This window comes from Kogia breviceps, chromosome 1 (assembly GCF_026419965.1).
Source record: "Kogia breviceps isolate mKogBre1 chromosome 1, mKogBre1 haplotype 1, whole genome shotgun sequence".
Classification (NCBI taxonomy): Eukaryota; Metazoa; Chordata; class Mammalia; order Artiodactyla; family Physeteridae; genus Kogia; species Kogia breviceps.
The window spans coordinates 40,854,393-40,868,829 of NC_081310.1; the positions used below are offsets into that span (position 1 = coordinate 40,854,393).

Below are 14,437 nucleotides of genomic sequence, written 5' to 3' on the forward strand. Positions count from 1 at the left end.
GAAGGCAATTAAAAGATTTCTAAAATTTGGACAATATCACACCTTAAGATCTGCATACTTGAGGTTTAAGTGGGTACTGTTCTATGGACTCTTAGACAAATGGAAAACAAGAAAACTCACAGTCACCTGCTATTACAAAAGACTTCTGAGGTACCAAAACAACATACCTTACCAACTTTCGCTCTGAACTTGAAACACCAAGAACCCATGAATGGCTGTGAAGGATGAAACAGGGGGACCTCCCTGGTGGTCCAGTGGCTAAGAGTCTGTGCTCCCAATGCAGGAGGCCCAGGTTCGATCCCTGGTCAGGGAACTAGATTCCACATGCCACAACTAAAAGATCACGTGTGCCACAACTAAAAGATCACACATGCCACAACAAAGACCCATTGCAGCCAAATAAATAAATAAATATTAGGGGGGAAAAAAAAAAGATGAAACAGGGCCCAGGACATCAACCAGCAAGTCACATGGGCCTCTTCAGATGCTGAGTTGGCCCTGTTATTTCAATAAAATACTGCCACCCATGATGGGGGAGGGGGGTAGGAAAGAAAGTGCTGTAAAGTATATTTTTAATCCTGTTCCTAATTCAACTGATCCTGATGAAAGAGCTTTGCATAAATAGTGCCTTGATAAATCTTTTCCTATAGCACCAAAACAAAAACAAAATGCTAATTAAAACTTTAAATGGCTCCCACAAATGCCAAATTTGGTCACACATGGTTTCAATGCTTTTACTTGACAAGTATTTGTTCAAAAACAGTATTTCTAAATTATTTGCCTATGTTATTAATGTCAGGTATAAATCTTAAGGGCAAATAAATACCCGTAACAGAAAAAATAGTGTGCCAAAGAAGCCAAAGAGGATTTTATTCTATATTGCATATATATTCTTTTGTATTATAAAATGATTTAATCCATAAATGCAAACATTTATAGAATTACAAGAAAAAACATCCAATAACAGCTTGAAAACAAGACAGAACCAAGCTGAAGGCTCTTGAATAATTAATGTTTTAATATTCAGTACTTCAAGGTTGTGGAATCTAGATTTCAACAGTTAGCTTAACTCCATGCGAATTCCATTTCAATCATCTTTATTTTCACATAGAGTTGTGGCAGCATCAGCTCAGAAATATTTGATATGAAAAACCCACCCTCCCCGACCCTCCCTGCCAGCCCTTTTTAGATGTGAATATATGAAGCAGAGACATGTAAGACATGATGCACCACCTGTATGAGAACAGAAGGAATCCTAATTAAATAATTTAAAGCTTTGCCTATAGTAGTGCTTTAGTATTAGTGATAGAAATCTTATCATACATATTCTCAATTCTTTCACTCTCGTTTTGCTCCTAAGGCTTACAATAGTTCATAATTAGAGCTTTAACACAAAACTAACATAACACAGAATGCAGTGTGGTGGGATGGAGAAAATCTAAAACAATGATAGTCAAGTTAAAGCTCTGGTTCCTTTATTTAAAAACAATGTGACCAGGCTTTCCTAGGGGCACAGTGGTTGAGAGTCCGCCTGCCGATGCAGGGGACACGGGTTCGTGCCCCGATCCGGCTAGATCCCACATGCCGCGGAGCAGATGGGCCTGTGAGCCATGGCCACTGGGCCTGCGCGTCCGGAGCCTGTGCTCCGCAACGGGAGAGGCCACAGCCGTGAGAGGCCCGGGTAACGCAAAACAAAACAAAATAACAATGTGACCTTAAGCATTCCATTATCTGCAAAAGGAATAATAACAATAACTCAGAAGGTTGTTGTAAGTAATAAATGTGATTATATTTGTTAAAGTACTTTGTAGAGTAAAAAAAATAAAATAAAAAATAAAATTGGGTGTGTGCAGCACTAGGCAACTTCTGATAAATCTCTCAATTATCCCTTGATCTGTTAATGTAAGACAAAGGGCAGTGTCTAAATACCCACTGGCCTCCTGGTAAATATGGGACAAAAAAAATGAGGAATACAAAACAAATCCACATACTGTCAAGTATGTCATACAGCAGTTCTGTTTATAACAGAGTATTCTGAAGGGAATGTATCCAGATAGTTTGGAAAGTCACCATCATTTAAACATAGCCATACAGAGTCCCTAAGACTGAAACTCATCATTATAGAGACAATCTAATCTAGTTTCCAATGCTGTTAAGAGTAATTCTACGGTGTAACTTATTCTTAATTTTCTGGCTTTACACTGATAACCTTCAATATAAGGCATAGAGAGGGGTGGTGCCAGGAAATGGGGAGATGGACAAAGGGTATATACTTCCAGCTATAAGATGAATAAATTCTTGGAATCTACTGGATAGCATAGTGATTATAGCTGATCATACTGTATCATATTTAAAAATTGCTACATGACTAGATCTTAAATGTTCTCACCACACACACAAAAAAAATTTGGTAATTATGTGACGTTGATGGAGGTGTTACCTAACCCTACAGTCAGAATCATTTTGCAATATGTAAGTGTATCAAATCAACACACTGCACATATTAAACTTATACAATGTTATATGTCAATTACATCTCAATAAAGCTAGAAAAAATATATAAGGAATAGATATTGTTGAAAAGTTGTTTGTAACGTTAAGTTCTATTTGCTCTATCACATTTTTACTTCAACTTAGTAGGTAATTCTTGAGCACTTAGGCATAAACTAGGAGAAAGAGCATTTGAGCTCAAAAGACCTAAATTTTAGCATCCATCCTGTCATTGGGTGACTATTTTATTAACCTCCTCTGAGCCACAACTGATGCATTCATGGAAAGAGGGAGAGGGAAGGAAGTGGGGAGACTACAGAACTGGATAGTTTCTGTGATCTTTTCAGGCCTAAAATTGTACAGTTGTACTATGCTTAAGGAAGGAATTGGGTAACATGACTCCTATTCTCACAAAGTTTACAATCTAACTGGGAATGAAGACATATAGCTAATAAAAAGAGAGAACATTCACCATTGCCAAATGACTGGCATAGAAAATACCAGTGGCTACTGATTTTACAACAGGGAAGGATCAATCCTAGTCAGGTGGATTTCATCAAAGAAATAAGCTGGACTTGGATAGAGAGAATGGGGAAAGATATACTACATTCTTCCATTATGCAGCATGAATACAACAAACACAGAGCACTTTACATATCATCAAGCCCTACCTTATTCATGGAGATAACTCATCCTGACATGTGCTTCTAATCTGGAATGAAACACTTCCAGGGACAGGAAGCTCCAAGCTATGCCAGGGCAGCCTCATACACCCTTGGACCACTCTAATGACAAAGCTCTTCCAGATACTGAGATATATTCAGCTTGCCCAATATGACAGGGCTTTCTGTCCTTCCTTCGTCATACTTTACAAAGAACATTTATCTAAATACGTCTCTTTAAATATGTAACACTAGGTACTGAAGAAAAATTTAATGAAAATTGACCCTTTCAGATAGTAGTTGGGCTATTTTCTCTCTTGATCAGGCCACATTTTTTTCATCTGACTTAGAGAAGCCATCCCCAAACTTACCTGCTTACCTTTATAATATACCACCTTGTTTTCTTCATCATATAGCAATGTCTGATTTCTGCCATCAAAACTATCACTCTTTTTCTAAAAATAGTAAAATTTAACAGAGCAGTTTATCACAATTTTTCATTACTATTAGTGTTATACCCCTAAAACCTTTTTTTTCCTCCCATGAGAGGTCCTTCTCATTCGTAACAGAAATAGTCAAATCACAAAGTAAAATCTGAAGGCAATATCCATTATCTAAGAAAAAGATCTGAAGACTCAAACAAAAAATTTCTGAACCTGAGTTACACAGCCAAAATAATTCTACTAGGAAAATGTGTCTTGGGGCTTCCCTGGCGGTACAGGGGTTAAGAATCCACCTGTCAATGCAGGGGACACGAGTTCGATCCCTGGTCCAGGAAGATCCCACATGCTGCGGAGCAACTAAGCCCGTGCCCCACAGCTACTGAGCCGTGCGAGCCACAACTACTGAAGCCCACATGCCTAGAGCCCGTGCTCCACAACAAGAGAAGCCACCACAATGAGAAGCCCACGCACCACAACGAAGAGTAGCCCTCGCTCGCTGCAACTAGAGAAAGCCTGCGCGCAGCAACAAAGACCCAACACAGCCAAAAATAAATAAATTAAACAAATAAATTTTTTTAAAAAGAAAAATGTATATTTACATTTCTTTTCAAGGCAAAGTAACAATGTATAACATCTGTAGTTAAAGAAAACAAAAACAAAAGACCAAGAATGATAGTTTAAGTATGTAAGACATTAGTAAAGTACACATTTTTTCTATTTAAGAATTTTATTTCTTCCTAATCCTTAGTGAAATACTACATCTCTTCTACTATATTACTGAATTAAAACATTTTGAATTTATTGAATCAAATGTTTTGAGGATAAAAATAATAAATTCAAAAAAAATTACTGTATACATACTATGCTTACAAATGTCATTGGCAATGTAAAACTGTAGAACAAGTGGCTTGTTAGAAGGTAACAGATAAAATATTTCCTATCTTTTTTTTTTAACTAGAGAAGTTTTTGATAACACGTGCTGTCTCCTACTGTGTACAAAAAAACCTTTTGGCTTACAAAAAATAATTTAAAGGTTGGCAAGCAATGGCCCATGGACCAAATCTGATCTACCACCTGTTTTTGCACAGCCTGCAAGCTCAGCATGTTTTCTTACATTTTTAAAAGGTTGGGGGAAAATAAAAAGAGGAATATTTGGGTACAAGTAAAAATTATATGAAAATCAATGCTCTGTGTCTGTAAACAAAGTTTTATTGGAAGACACCCATGCCTGTTCACTTATATATTATCCACGGATGCTTTCAACTATAATGGAAGAGTTAAGGAGTTGCCATGGAGACCATAAGTAACCCTCTCAGTGTGCATTACAAATCGCCAGTAATAATTCATTTTTGCTTCTTGGCTTACAAAGTGTAAAATATGTGGGCTTTTACAGAAAAGGTTTGCTAAACTCTGGAATAATTAATATAATGATTCATTATTCCCTGAAGAATTTATGATAATAACAGCTTCTGTGATTCTGAGCTATCAACTGAACTTACTGAATTTTACCATAATAAAGATTCCTTTTTACCTAGTGTTGTATATTTACAGTAATGTAATAATTTTAAAATACATTTAACAAAGAATACACCATAAAACAGAAAAGGTACAGTTTTCATGCATTATTTAACTCAGTCAACAATTAAATACCTACTGTATACAATGAAGATTTCTAGGGATTCAAAATAAAGAAAATGTAATTTCTAGCTCTAAGAAAGTCATACTCTAGTAGGGAGACATAGTACTCTAATAAAGGTTTTTGTCACTAAAGGGAAGGCCAAAGCAATGAAAGTAACCTCTACCATTTCATAATGACATACTGTCATTTTAAAAATATTACCTCTATATGAATTAATGGCAAGTTATACACTCAAATAAATAAGGCAACAAGGCTTGGCCAACACGTTTATCCATTAATAGTTTTAATCAAAGCATTAGCCTTATGAACATAATCAACCTTGACCAACACACATGTAAGTAAAAATGCTGATTAAGAATTTACTAATTATCCTTCTGAACTTCAGAAGTTCATTGGCATCTGGTCCTTAACTATGATAAACAGACACCACCTCATCATAGGTTATTTGTACATAAACGAAGAGAAACAGTAACTGAATGATTAATAATGAAGAACATAATAGATAAATATCATCATTAAAAATACATGAATTGTTTTGTTTTGAAATCTCAAGTGTCCTACAAATGTCGCTTTACTTGGAAGAACATTTCTGAGAATAACTGTCTCTTGAATCTCCTCAGAGATTCAATCTATTGTAAAAAATAAATAAATAAATTATAAATGCATCAGCTTTTCATAATTAGAATGCCAGGATGTGCATGCAGCTAAGAATGTTGGCTGTTTGCCTGCTTTACTTAAAACCAGAAGAAAAGTATAATCTCAATAATGAAGTTTTCTAGCAACTGTTGTGAGCAGACGAGAGAGATGTCTCAACTAGCAACTACCTCCAAATGTAGAGATACATGCACCCTGGTGATTGGAGGTTACCAATCCTGGTGTGTCTCCTTGCTTTTAGTATTAAATATTTAATGGCATATTTTTCCTTAATGGAATCCAGGCACATCTGATCAGTCACTGGGATCATTTAGTAATGCAGTCAAAGTTGTTATCATACCACCATTTCATATAAGCTTTGTAATTAGATAATTCATCACTTTACTAATTCAAAAGATTGCTTTCTTTACTACTTTATAGCGTGCTATGGTAGTGAAATTCAACTAAGCTGATCAATAAAAAGGCTCTAAAATTTGGTCCTATATGAACTTGAAACCTCCAAGTGGAAAACACACACACTCCTGACCTTTCAAAACAATAGTGGTAATATCTGTCCCACAAATTAGCCTAACAGCAACACTGAAGTAATAAAGCACCAGTACATCCAGAATGAGAGGGCTAACTAAACGGAAAATTTAAGATTAAAAAACTGAATATATCATAAATTTGTTCTTGCCTTTTACTGAGGTACACCATTCTTCAGCAAGTAAAAAGATCCAATAACGGTTTATTTAGTTATTTTTTCCTCCATGATGACTTATATACTTTACTAAAATTATGAGGCTATGGCAGAATATCACATAGACTATTAACACTCTAAAGGCACATACCAGGCAAATGCAAGTATAATCTTAAATATATTATCATTTGTGTCTTATTTCTAACATATCTCAATCAAAAATATTAAATTACTATTCATTTTCATCCTATGAATTAGCAGATTCTCGTTTTAACCCATTCTCCACTGTTTCTCCAATAAACAAAAATTCTCCCCCAGTGAAAATTTACTCAGAATGAAACTGAATGTAAACTTTAAGTATCATAGTACAAAAAGCACCTAAAATTCTCACTTTCAAATCTATACAATCACAGTGTATATTGCAAAACCAGCTCCCCCTAATAGCATTAAAAATTAGAGTTCAGAAGGCAAGCTCTGGAGGTCACAGATGTGCCCTAAAGAACAAAAATAACATTCTCCCAGGAAAAGTATTATTTTTTTTAAAAGAAAAAAAGAGGGAACATCTTCTCAAACAGATGTGAAATTTCTAATCAAAAAATTCTGTTGCAGTTATATAATATTATCAAGTTAAAACGTACTTTGCAGAGGTCTGGCAGCACTAACAATGACATCTGTTTTGTGGTCAGGAAGTTCACTTTCATTCTTGTTGCTTCCAATTTAATGTCTGGTTTTGAAACGTTTTATGCAACTAGCCCATTTTCTATTATTTTGTTCAGAGCTTATCACATTCTAATCAGTCTACCAAATGCAGTTTTAGAAAAGGAAGTTTTAAGTCCAGAAAAAAAAATAAGTATATTGTTCTAGAACTCTGCACAGTGATCGCTAAAAAATATACTCTATGCATAGAAAATAAGCTCAGAACTAAGTCTACTGACATTAAATTTAGAATAACCATTACCAATAATTACCAGTGTATATTTGGGGGGATGGAATAGAGACATTCCATGTCATTTCAGTGAACTATGACATGACAACTAACAAAAACTTAATTTCATCCTTTTAAGATTCATGTGTGAGAAACATTTCATTCATCATAGTAAGCTTGCTTTTATATTTCCTACATGAAATCCCAAGGAACTACTCTAAAACCATGGAGTTGCGATGAATGTAGGACATAGTAAACGATTTCCGTCCACAATAGCGATGGGCTGAAACCAAGCCAGTTACTAGGGGAAAGGTACTATTATCTGCCTGCAAAATTTTTTTCTCAACAAGATAGGTAATTCTCAGCATGGGCATGGGATACCAGCACTGGGCACAACTGTAAGCAACCATCTGAGACTGGTTTACAATCAGTTGCAGATTACACTCTTGGCTACATGATAACACAGGGAGACACACAACACTGAAGTTTTATACTAGAATACAAATAAATATGGGAAATAGGCAGAGCAGTAGTAGAAATTAATAACGTGTCAGACACTCTAAGTACTTTAGAGTTAATCCTCACTTTAATCTGTAAATATTATTATTATTATTCCCATTTACAGATGAGGAAATTGAGGTTGAGAGAATTTCACTTGTCTGAAAAAGCAACTTAGCCATCATACTACTATTCAACCTCCCATTTAAATTTGCCCTCTAACTGTAATTTTCTCACCTTTTAAAGTTTATAGTCATCATTATTTGTATATACATTCTCTATATTTGTAGCAAATGTTTCAAACTCAATCAACAGATTGAACCAAAGGAGTTGTCTTGCCAAGATAAATCCATTTTGAAATCTAACCAGTAATCTTATTTCAAAATAGAAGTGAAAGGAAAAAAAGTTGGGGAGTGGGAAGGAGGAGGGGCCTGTGGAGACGGAAACATACATCTTCCCTTCTCCAAACAATCTGAAAAAGAGCCAGCAGAGATGAGTCTGGCCTCTATTTTTGATGAATATACAAATAGCCACGCGCCTCCACTGTGCTCACTAACAAGTATCCCCAGTACATCTCCCACCCTTTGGCCACCTTCATTATTGTCAGTGGCGAACCACTACTTTCCTCATACCTTATACTTTTATTTTTATTCAGCCACACCCCCAAGTAACATACAATCTAAGTTAAAAAAAAAAAAAACTTATGCAAATAAAGCTTCAAGCAAATCACTCCCACGTTTCCATCCCACCAGATCATCACTCTGCAGCTCGCCAGCTATAGAAATTCTAGAGGTACTACTACCCTCGCTAATTTTCTCTTACCACCTAAAGCAAAACAAACATTTTAAGCATCACGCTTTCATTCAAACTCTTTTTGTAATCACTAAATATAACTGAAACATGTATTCCACTGTTAACAAATGCCTTTCCAAATCTTCTTCATAGGAAGTCAATATATTTTTCTTACCCGGGGGTTAGGGGAGTCAGTACCCCCTCACTCCCCACAAGTATTTCTAAACCATTGTCTAGAATTGTTTCCCAACACCATCTCCTCTTCTGAAATTCATGCCATTAATTTCTGCTTCCTATGTGAAGTCCTCCTTGATATCCTCCCCTAGAAAAATGTCTCCTTCCTACTTAATGTTTACAACCAGGCAATAAGTTCAGATGTCGACAGGATATTTTATACAGCAAACTACTATCTCTAAATCCCAACTGCCAGTTGCTCTGTGTGTGCGTGTGAATGTGGGGATGGGGAGTGGCAGGCTCATACTGGTGATCAGGAAATGGAGAAAAAAGGGACACTTGGAAATAAAACTGGAAAACAGACTACACAGTAATGTGTTCGGAGTAGTGAAGGGGGCCGGGGCACATTTTTCAAGCAGAACCAAGTCCTGGGCAACAGTAGCACAAGAGGCGCTAAGAATCTAGTCCAACAAGAAATACACACTATTTTTCAGCAGAAAACCCCAGAGTGTTCAAAGTATAAATTGCTAACTTTTTTTTTTTTTTTTTTTTTTTTTTTTTGCGGTACACGGGCCTCTCACTGTTGTAGCCTCTCCCGTTGTGGAGCACAGGCTCCGGACGCACAGGCTCAGCGGCCATGGCTCACGGGCCCAGCCGCTCCACGGCACATGGGATCTTCCCGGACCAGGGCATGAACCCGTGTCCCCTGCATCGGCAGGAGGACTCTCAACCACTGCGCCACCAAGGAAGCCCTAAATCGCTAACTTTTGAGGAATTCATCATGGTCTTCTATGAGAAAAAGCTATCAGCTCAGCAGAGAAGAAATTTGCTCTCAGGATTAAGAACCTTCTCATCTTCCACCAACCCCTTTCCCTTCCAGGCAGTACAAGTTTGATACATGTATGCATACCCCCAAGTGAAACTTTTGACTTGCTGAGGATCTTTGCCTTGGCAGATAATTTTCAGAGTTAGAATTAACCATGTATTTTGATAACCCTGGACAAGAGTGCTGCAAACAAAAAGAAAAACAAAACAAAACAAAACTTGCATAATTTGATCAGTGAATTCACTAACAGACACATCTCTCAGGAGGCCAAGAGGACTGATAGCAAAAGAGTAATTATAAGGAATGTTTGGAAATTCAACTAAAGGAAAAGAACATCTGTGTGACATCTATCAGATATAAAACAAGTCTGAAAATTATTGAAACCAAGTGACGGAAACATGAGGGTTCATTAGAATTGTCTCTCTACTTTTGTGTGTGTTTGGAAAAGTCCATAATCAAGGATTCAAAAAAGTTAAGATAGAAACAAATTTGGAAAAGCTCTCAGAATTCCTCGTCTTAAATGACAATTAGAGGAGCCAAAACACAAGCTTCGCGTGTCTAATACCTGCACAGAACCTGCATGAACATAAGTGAGTGGGAGGAAAAGCAAAACATATAACAGGCTTTTCTTTTTGAGCCCAGGTAAAGCCAGCTTTCTTTGAAGCGTAAATTAAAAAGTTAGTTCCTTAAGGTGAGAAAGGCAGGTCAGCATAGAACCACTCCTGACAGGCTGCACATGTAGGAGCAGCAAAAGAAAGCAGCACTCTCTGAAGTGCCCATTTCTTCTCTTTGATTAATTCTATGCCAGTAAGATGGGGCGGGGGCAGTCGATAGGGATAAAATTCCCTGTCCAGCATTCTCCACCCACTTCCACCGCATTTGTTATGATTGGCGTCATCACACACTTGCAAAGTTGTAAGCTCAGTGGCTCATCCCTAAGCTTTGCAGAACACTGATTAGCTTAATATAAGACTATTCTATTCTTCTAAACAATGAAGGACAAGGAGGCGGAGGGGAGAAGGAGGAGAGTTTTCTCTTTTAAGGACAAATGTATAAACAGAAAAATAACTACAGTCTATAAAATATAAACAAAACTTTTACAAGGAAGTACAAAGCCATAGGTTAATGCTGCTTTCCTCTGATTATTAACCTATATTTTAAGGCAGAAATCACAGCTCTGAGTCCAATTCCCCCATACACTACAAAAATGTATGTTTTACTTTTGTAGCAATAACAAATGTTAAGTATGTGGGGAGAAGGAAAGCACATTATTAAAATTGTGTCTGCTTAATCGTAATGACAGAATTTCCCCCTACACAGCACAGAGAAAAGTTCATTGTAAGATACATGAGATTAAAATTATTTTAAAAGAAACAGGAGAAATAAGATAGTAATTTACAATTTACACTATGCAATGAAAGTATTTTTAAATAGTTATTACGACCACTATTAACTCCAGTAATTAGCACTTGAACATTTTTCAACAATAGGAAACACTAGAAATGAAGTTACAGTCATCATAAGGTATATTTTAATCTTTCAGTAGGTATTACGTTGTGTAGCATGTAACATTGAAAGAGCTTGTGTGCACTGTATACGCAGCATTACTATAGGTTGTAATTTTCAGAAGCATATGAAATAAACATGAGAAACTTCTCAGATGCATTATAAACAACACTTACATTTTGAAATCAATTTTAATTAATAGACAAACCAGAATGTAATGCTAAGATGATATTATCAGAAAATCGTAAGAGCATACCCTAAAGAATAAAACTACATTTGGGAAAAACAAGAATAGATCTGTAGCAATCACACTAATCACATTTAAATTCTTAGAAAATAAGCAGATTATAAAACATTCTTTAAAAATATTCACAAGATAAATATATCATTGGATGTGTGCATATACATTGTAAAATTGACAAAATCACCCTCAAATGTAAAATTTTACTTATTATTAAAAATATGATCAATATTTAAACAAATCCAAACACACAATGTGAGAAAGTAAGGATGGCAAACACATGATAATAACAAAGGATATACTGGTTCCTTTGTCCCTATCCCAGGGTAGATATCAAGAATCAATCAGGGACTTCCCTGGTGGCGCACTGGTTAAGAATGCAGGGGACACGGGTCTGAGCCCTGGTCCAGGAAGATCCCACATGCTGCAGAGCAACTAAGCCCGTGCACCACAACTACTGAGCTGGCACTCTAGAGCCCGTGAGCCACAACTACTGGGCCCACGTGCCACAACTACTGAAGCCCACACAACTAGAGCCCGTGCTCCGCAACAAGAAGCCACTGCAATGAGAAGCCCATGTACCACAACAAAGAGCAGCCCCCGTTCACTGCAACTAGAGAAAGCCGTGCACAGCAACAAAGACCCAAAACAGCCAAAAATAAATAAACGAATAAATAAATTAAAAAAGAAAAAGAATCAATCAGTGCATTCTTTCTCTCTGGACCCAAACAAACCCTCAGAATCACTTCCAAAAAGAGCACTCAGGTACCCATTACCAACAGACCACAATGAAATATTAAATTATACCTATTTTCTAACCCTAATCTAAGATTTTCATGACTTAAAACATTTAAACAAATATTTTGGCAATTTGGGCAATTATTTAAAAATCAGAAATGGTTATATTTTCATATTATTTAAAATTCACTTAATCAAGAAATGGATTCCAATGATTTCTTTCACTTCAAGGAAGGTTCCATTGCTGAAACAACCACCACAAAACTAAATGGACTCAATGGCAAACTTAAATCCATTCATAAAAAATAATGGAATATGTTACTTTCTTTTGAGAAAAGAAAGCACACTCTTTTGAGGGTGTGATTTGAGGACTGACAATGAACATACTTGGGCCATTAGTTAAGAATACTGATAAAGCAGAAAAAATAATACTATTTTCAATGTAAGCAATACATTCTCCCATTCTCTACTCAGTAAAGCAGGGGACTGATAAAGGCATGAGGGGTCCTGGATTTTCATGGATCAACAATGAAATAAGGAGTAAAGCGGGTAAAGCGTTGATTTATGGCATTAGCAAAGATACCAAAGTTAACACTTACTTTTGCAAAGGCTTCAAAAATGTCGAAGGAAGGTGGCAGCTGAGAAGCATCCTTTATTTCTTCTCTCATGAAATGCTGAAATGTCAATGCAAGTTGCCTGAGGCCCTCTTTCTTATCTTCAGTCAGTTTGTTAATATCTTTTTTAAAGAGAAAATAAATAGTACAATCACACAGTGAAATTTCAATGGATAATCTTCAGGTATTCAATGGTAGCTGTTAAGGCAGATATTTCCTACCCTAGATTCCATTCTGACAGAGATCAAATGCATCTTTTTATTTTTTGACAACTACAAATCATTATCATACATTATCAATCAAATTCTGCCAAACTTTATCTACAAAATAAGATCAAACACCTAGCAAAACAAAACAAATACACACACAGATGAAAAAACATTAAAACCAAAATCAGTAATGAGGTGTGTTAGTAGATTTTCTACATCCTCCTGCACACATGTTCAAACTACCATAAATGCTTATTTAGTTAGTGAATTTAAGTAGACTTTTCCATGAAACAATTTACAACCAGATCATAACTAACTGATAAACAGTATCATCTCAAAGACAAAAAAACAGAAAGCAAGAACTGAAGAGTTCAGTTAAATTAAGTTCAAATTGGTGAAATTGGTCAAGTAGAAAGTACATCGAGAAAAAAACATGAATCAACCAAAGAAATCTAATTTTCAAGTTCTTTTCAGGTTTAATAAACAAGATATGATACTGCTGCAACCCAAACAGAAGGAGAAAGTTCCAAAGCCAATATCACCCCTTTAAAAACTCAGTTTCATATATACCACAAAGGGGTGTGAAGACTAGGAGTGCACAGTTCAATTAATAACGTTTGAGAGCACTTCACTTAAGGCAGCAGGTACGACATTGCTACTGAGCAGGGCTAATGTTCATAGTAAAACTCAAAGCAAGAGATGTTATTTACCTAGCAGTAATATAAGAAGAAAAAAATGACTAGTTCTCTATTAAAACTTGAAAAGATAGATCAAGATGAAATTACAGCATAACTCTGTTGCTCATATCAGGTCTACGTATTTTCTTTAAATTGCTTGTTCAACAGAACAAATTAACCCAATGATTCCTTAAATAATAATTTATTATCATTGGCACTTAGGATTCCATAACTGTAAATCTGTACTAGATGATTTTATTTGTCTCCATCTAAAAATATCAAACTGTATAGCACATTACTCCATGAGCTCTTGCTACTTTTGACTTAAAAGTCATTTACAACTTCAATGAAGAGGATCTGTGATCTGTGCCAATAGAAAGAAACACAAACCCTACGTTCACTTAACACTCAGATTTGCAAAGCCTCTTAGTGTTAAGGAGGTTGGCCACCACCATCGTAGTTCAGCAGAAGGACAACGCTCAGTGCTGTCAGAGAGCACTGTCAGAGAGCCTAAGTACTTTCTACTTTCTCATCGGTACTGTCTACTTTCCTTATTATCTAAATGTTCCCTGGACCCCCCATTCACATTACTGTTCCCTAACATCAAAAAGAAACCAAGGGCTTCCCTGGTGGCGCAGTGGTTGAGAGTCCGCCTGCTGATGCAGGGGAC

At 36.2% G+C, this 14,437-nt stretch overlaps 1 protein-coding gene across 1 annotated transcript in view; it reads right to left on the minus strand.

Annotated features, from left to right (window-relative positions):
• Positions 1–14,437, minus strand: part of SMYD3 (SET and MYND domain containing 3) — a 739,596-nt gene that overhangs the window by 512,993 nt on the left and 212,166 nt on the right. Inside the window, exon 5 of the mRNA XM_059068124.2 lies at positions 12,867–13,003. Within this exon, the coding sequence (XP_058924107.1) occupies positions 12,867–13,003 (137 nt within the window). The remainder of the gene's footprint in view (positions 1–12,866; positions 13,004–14,437) is intronic.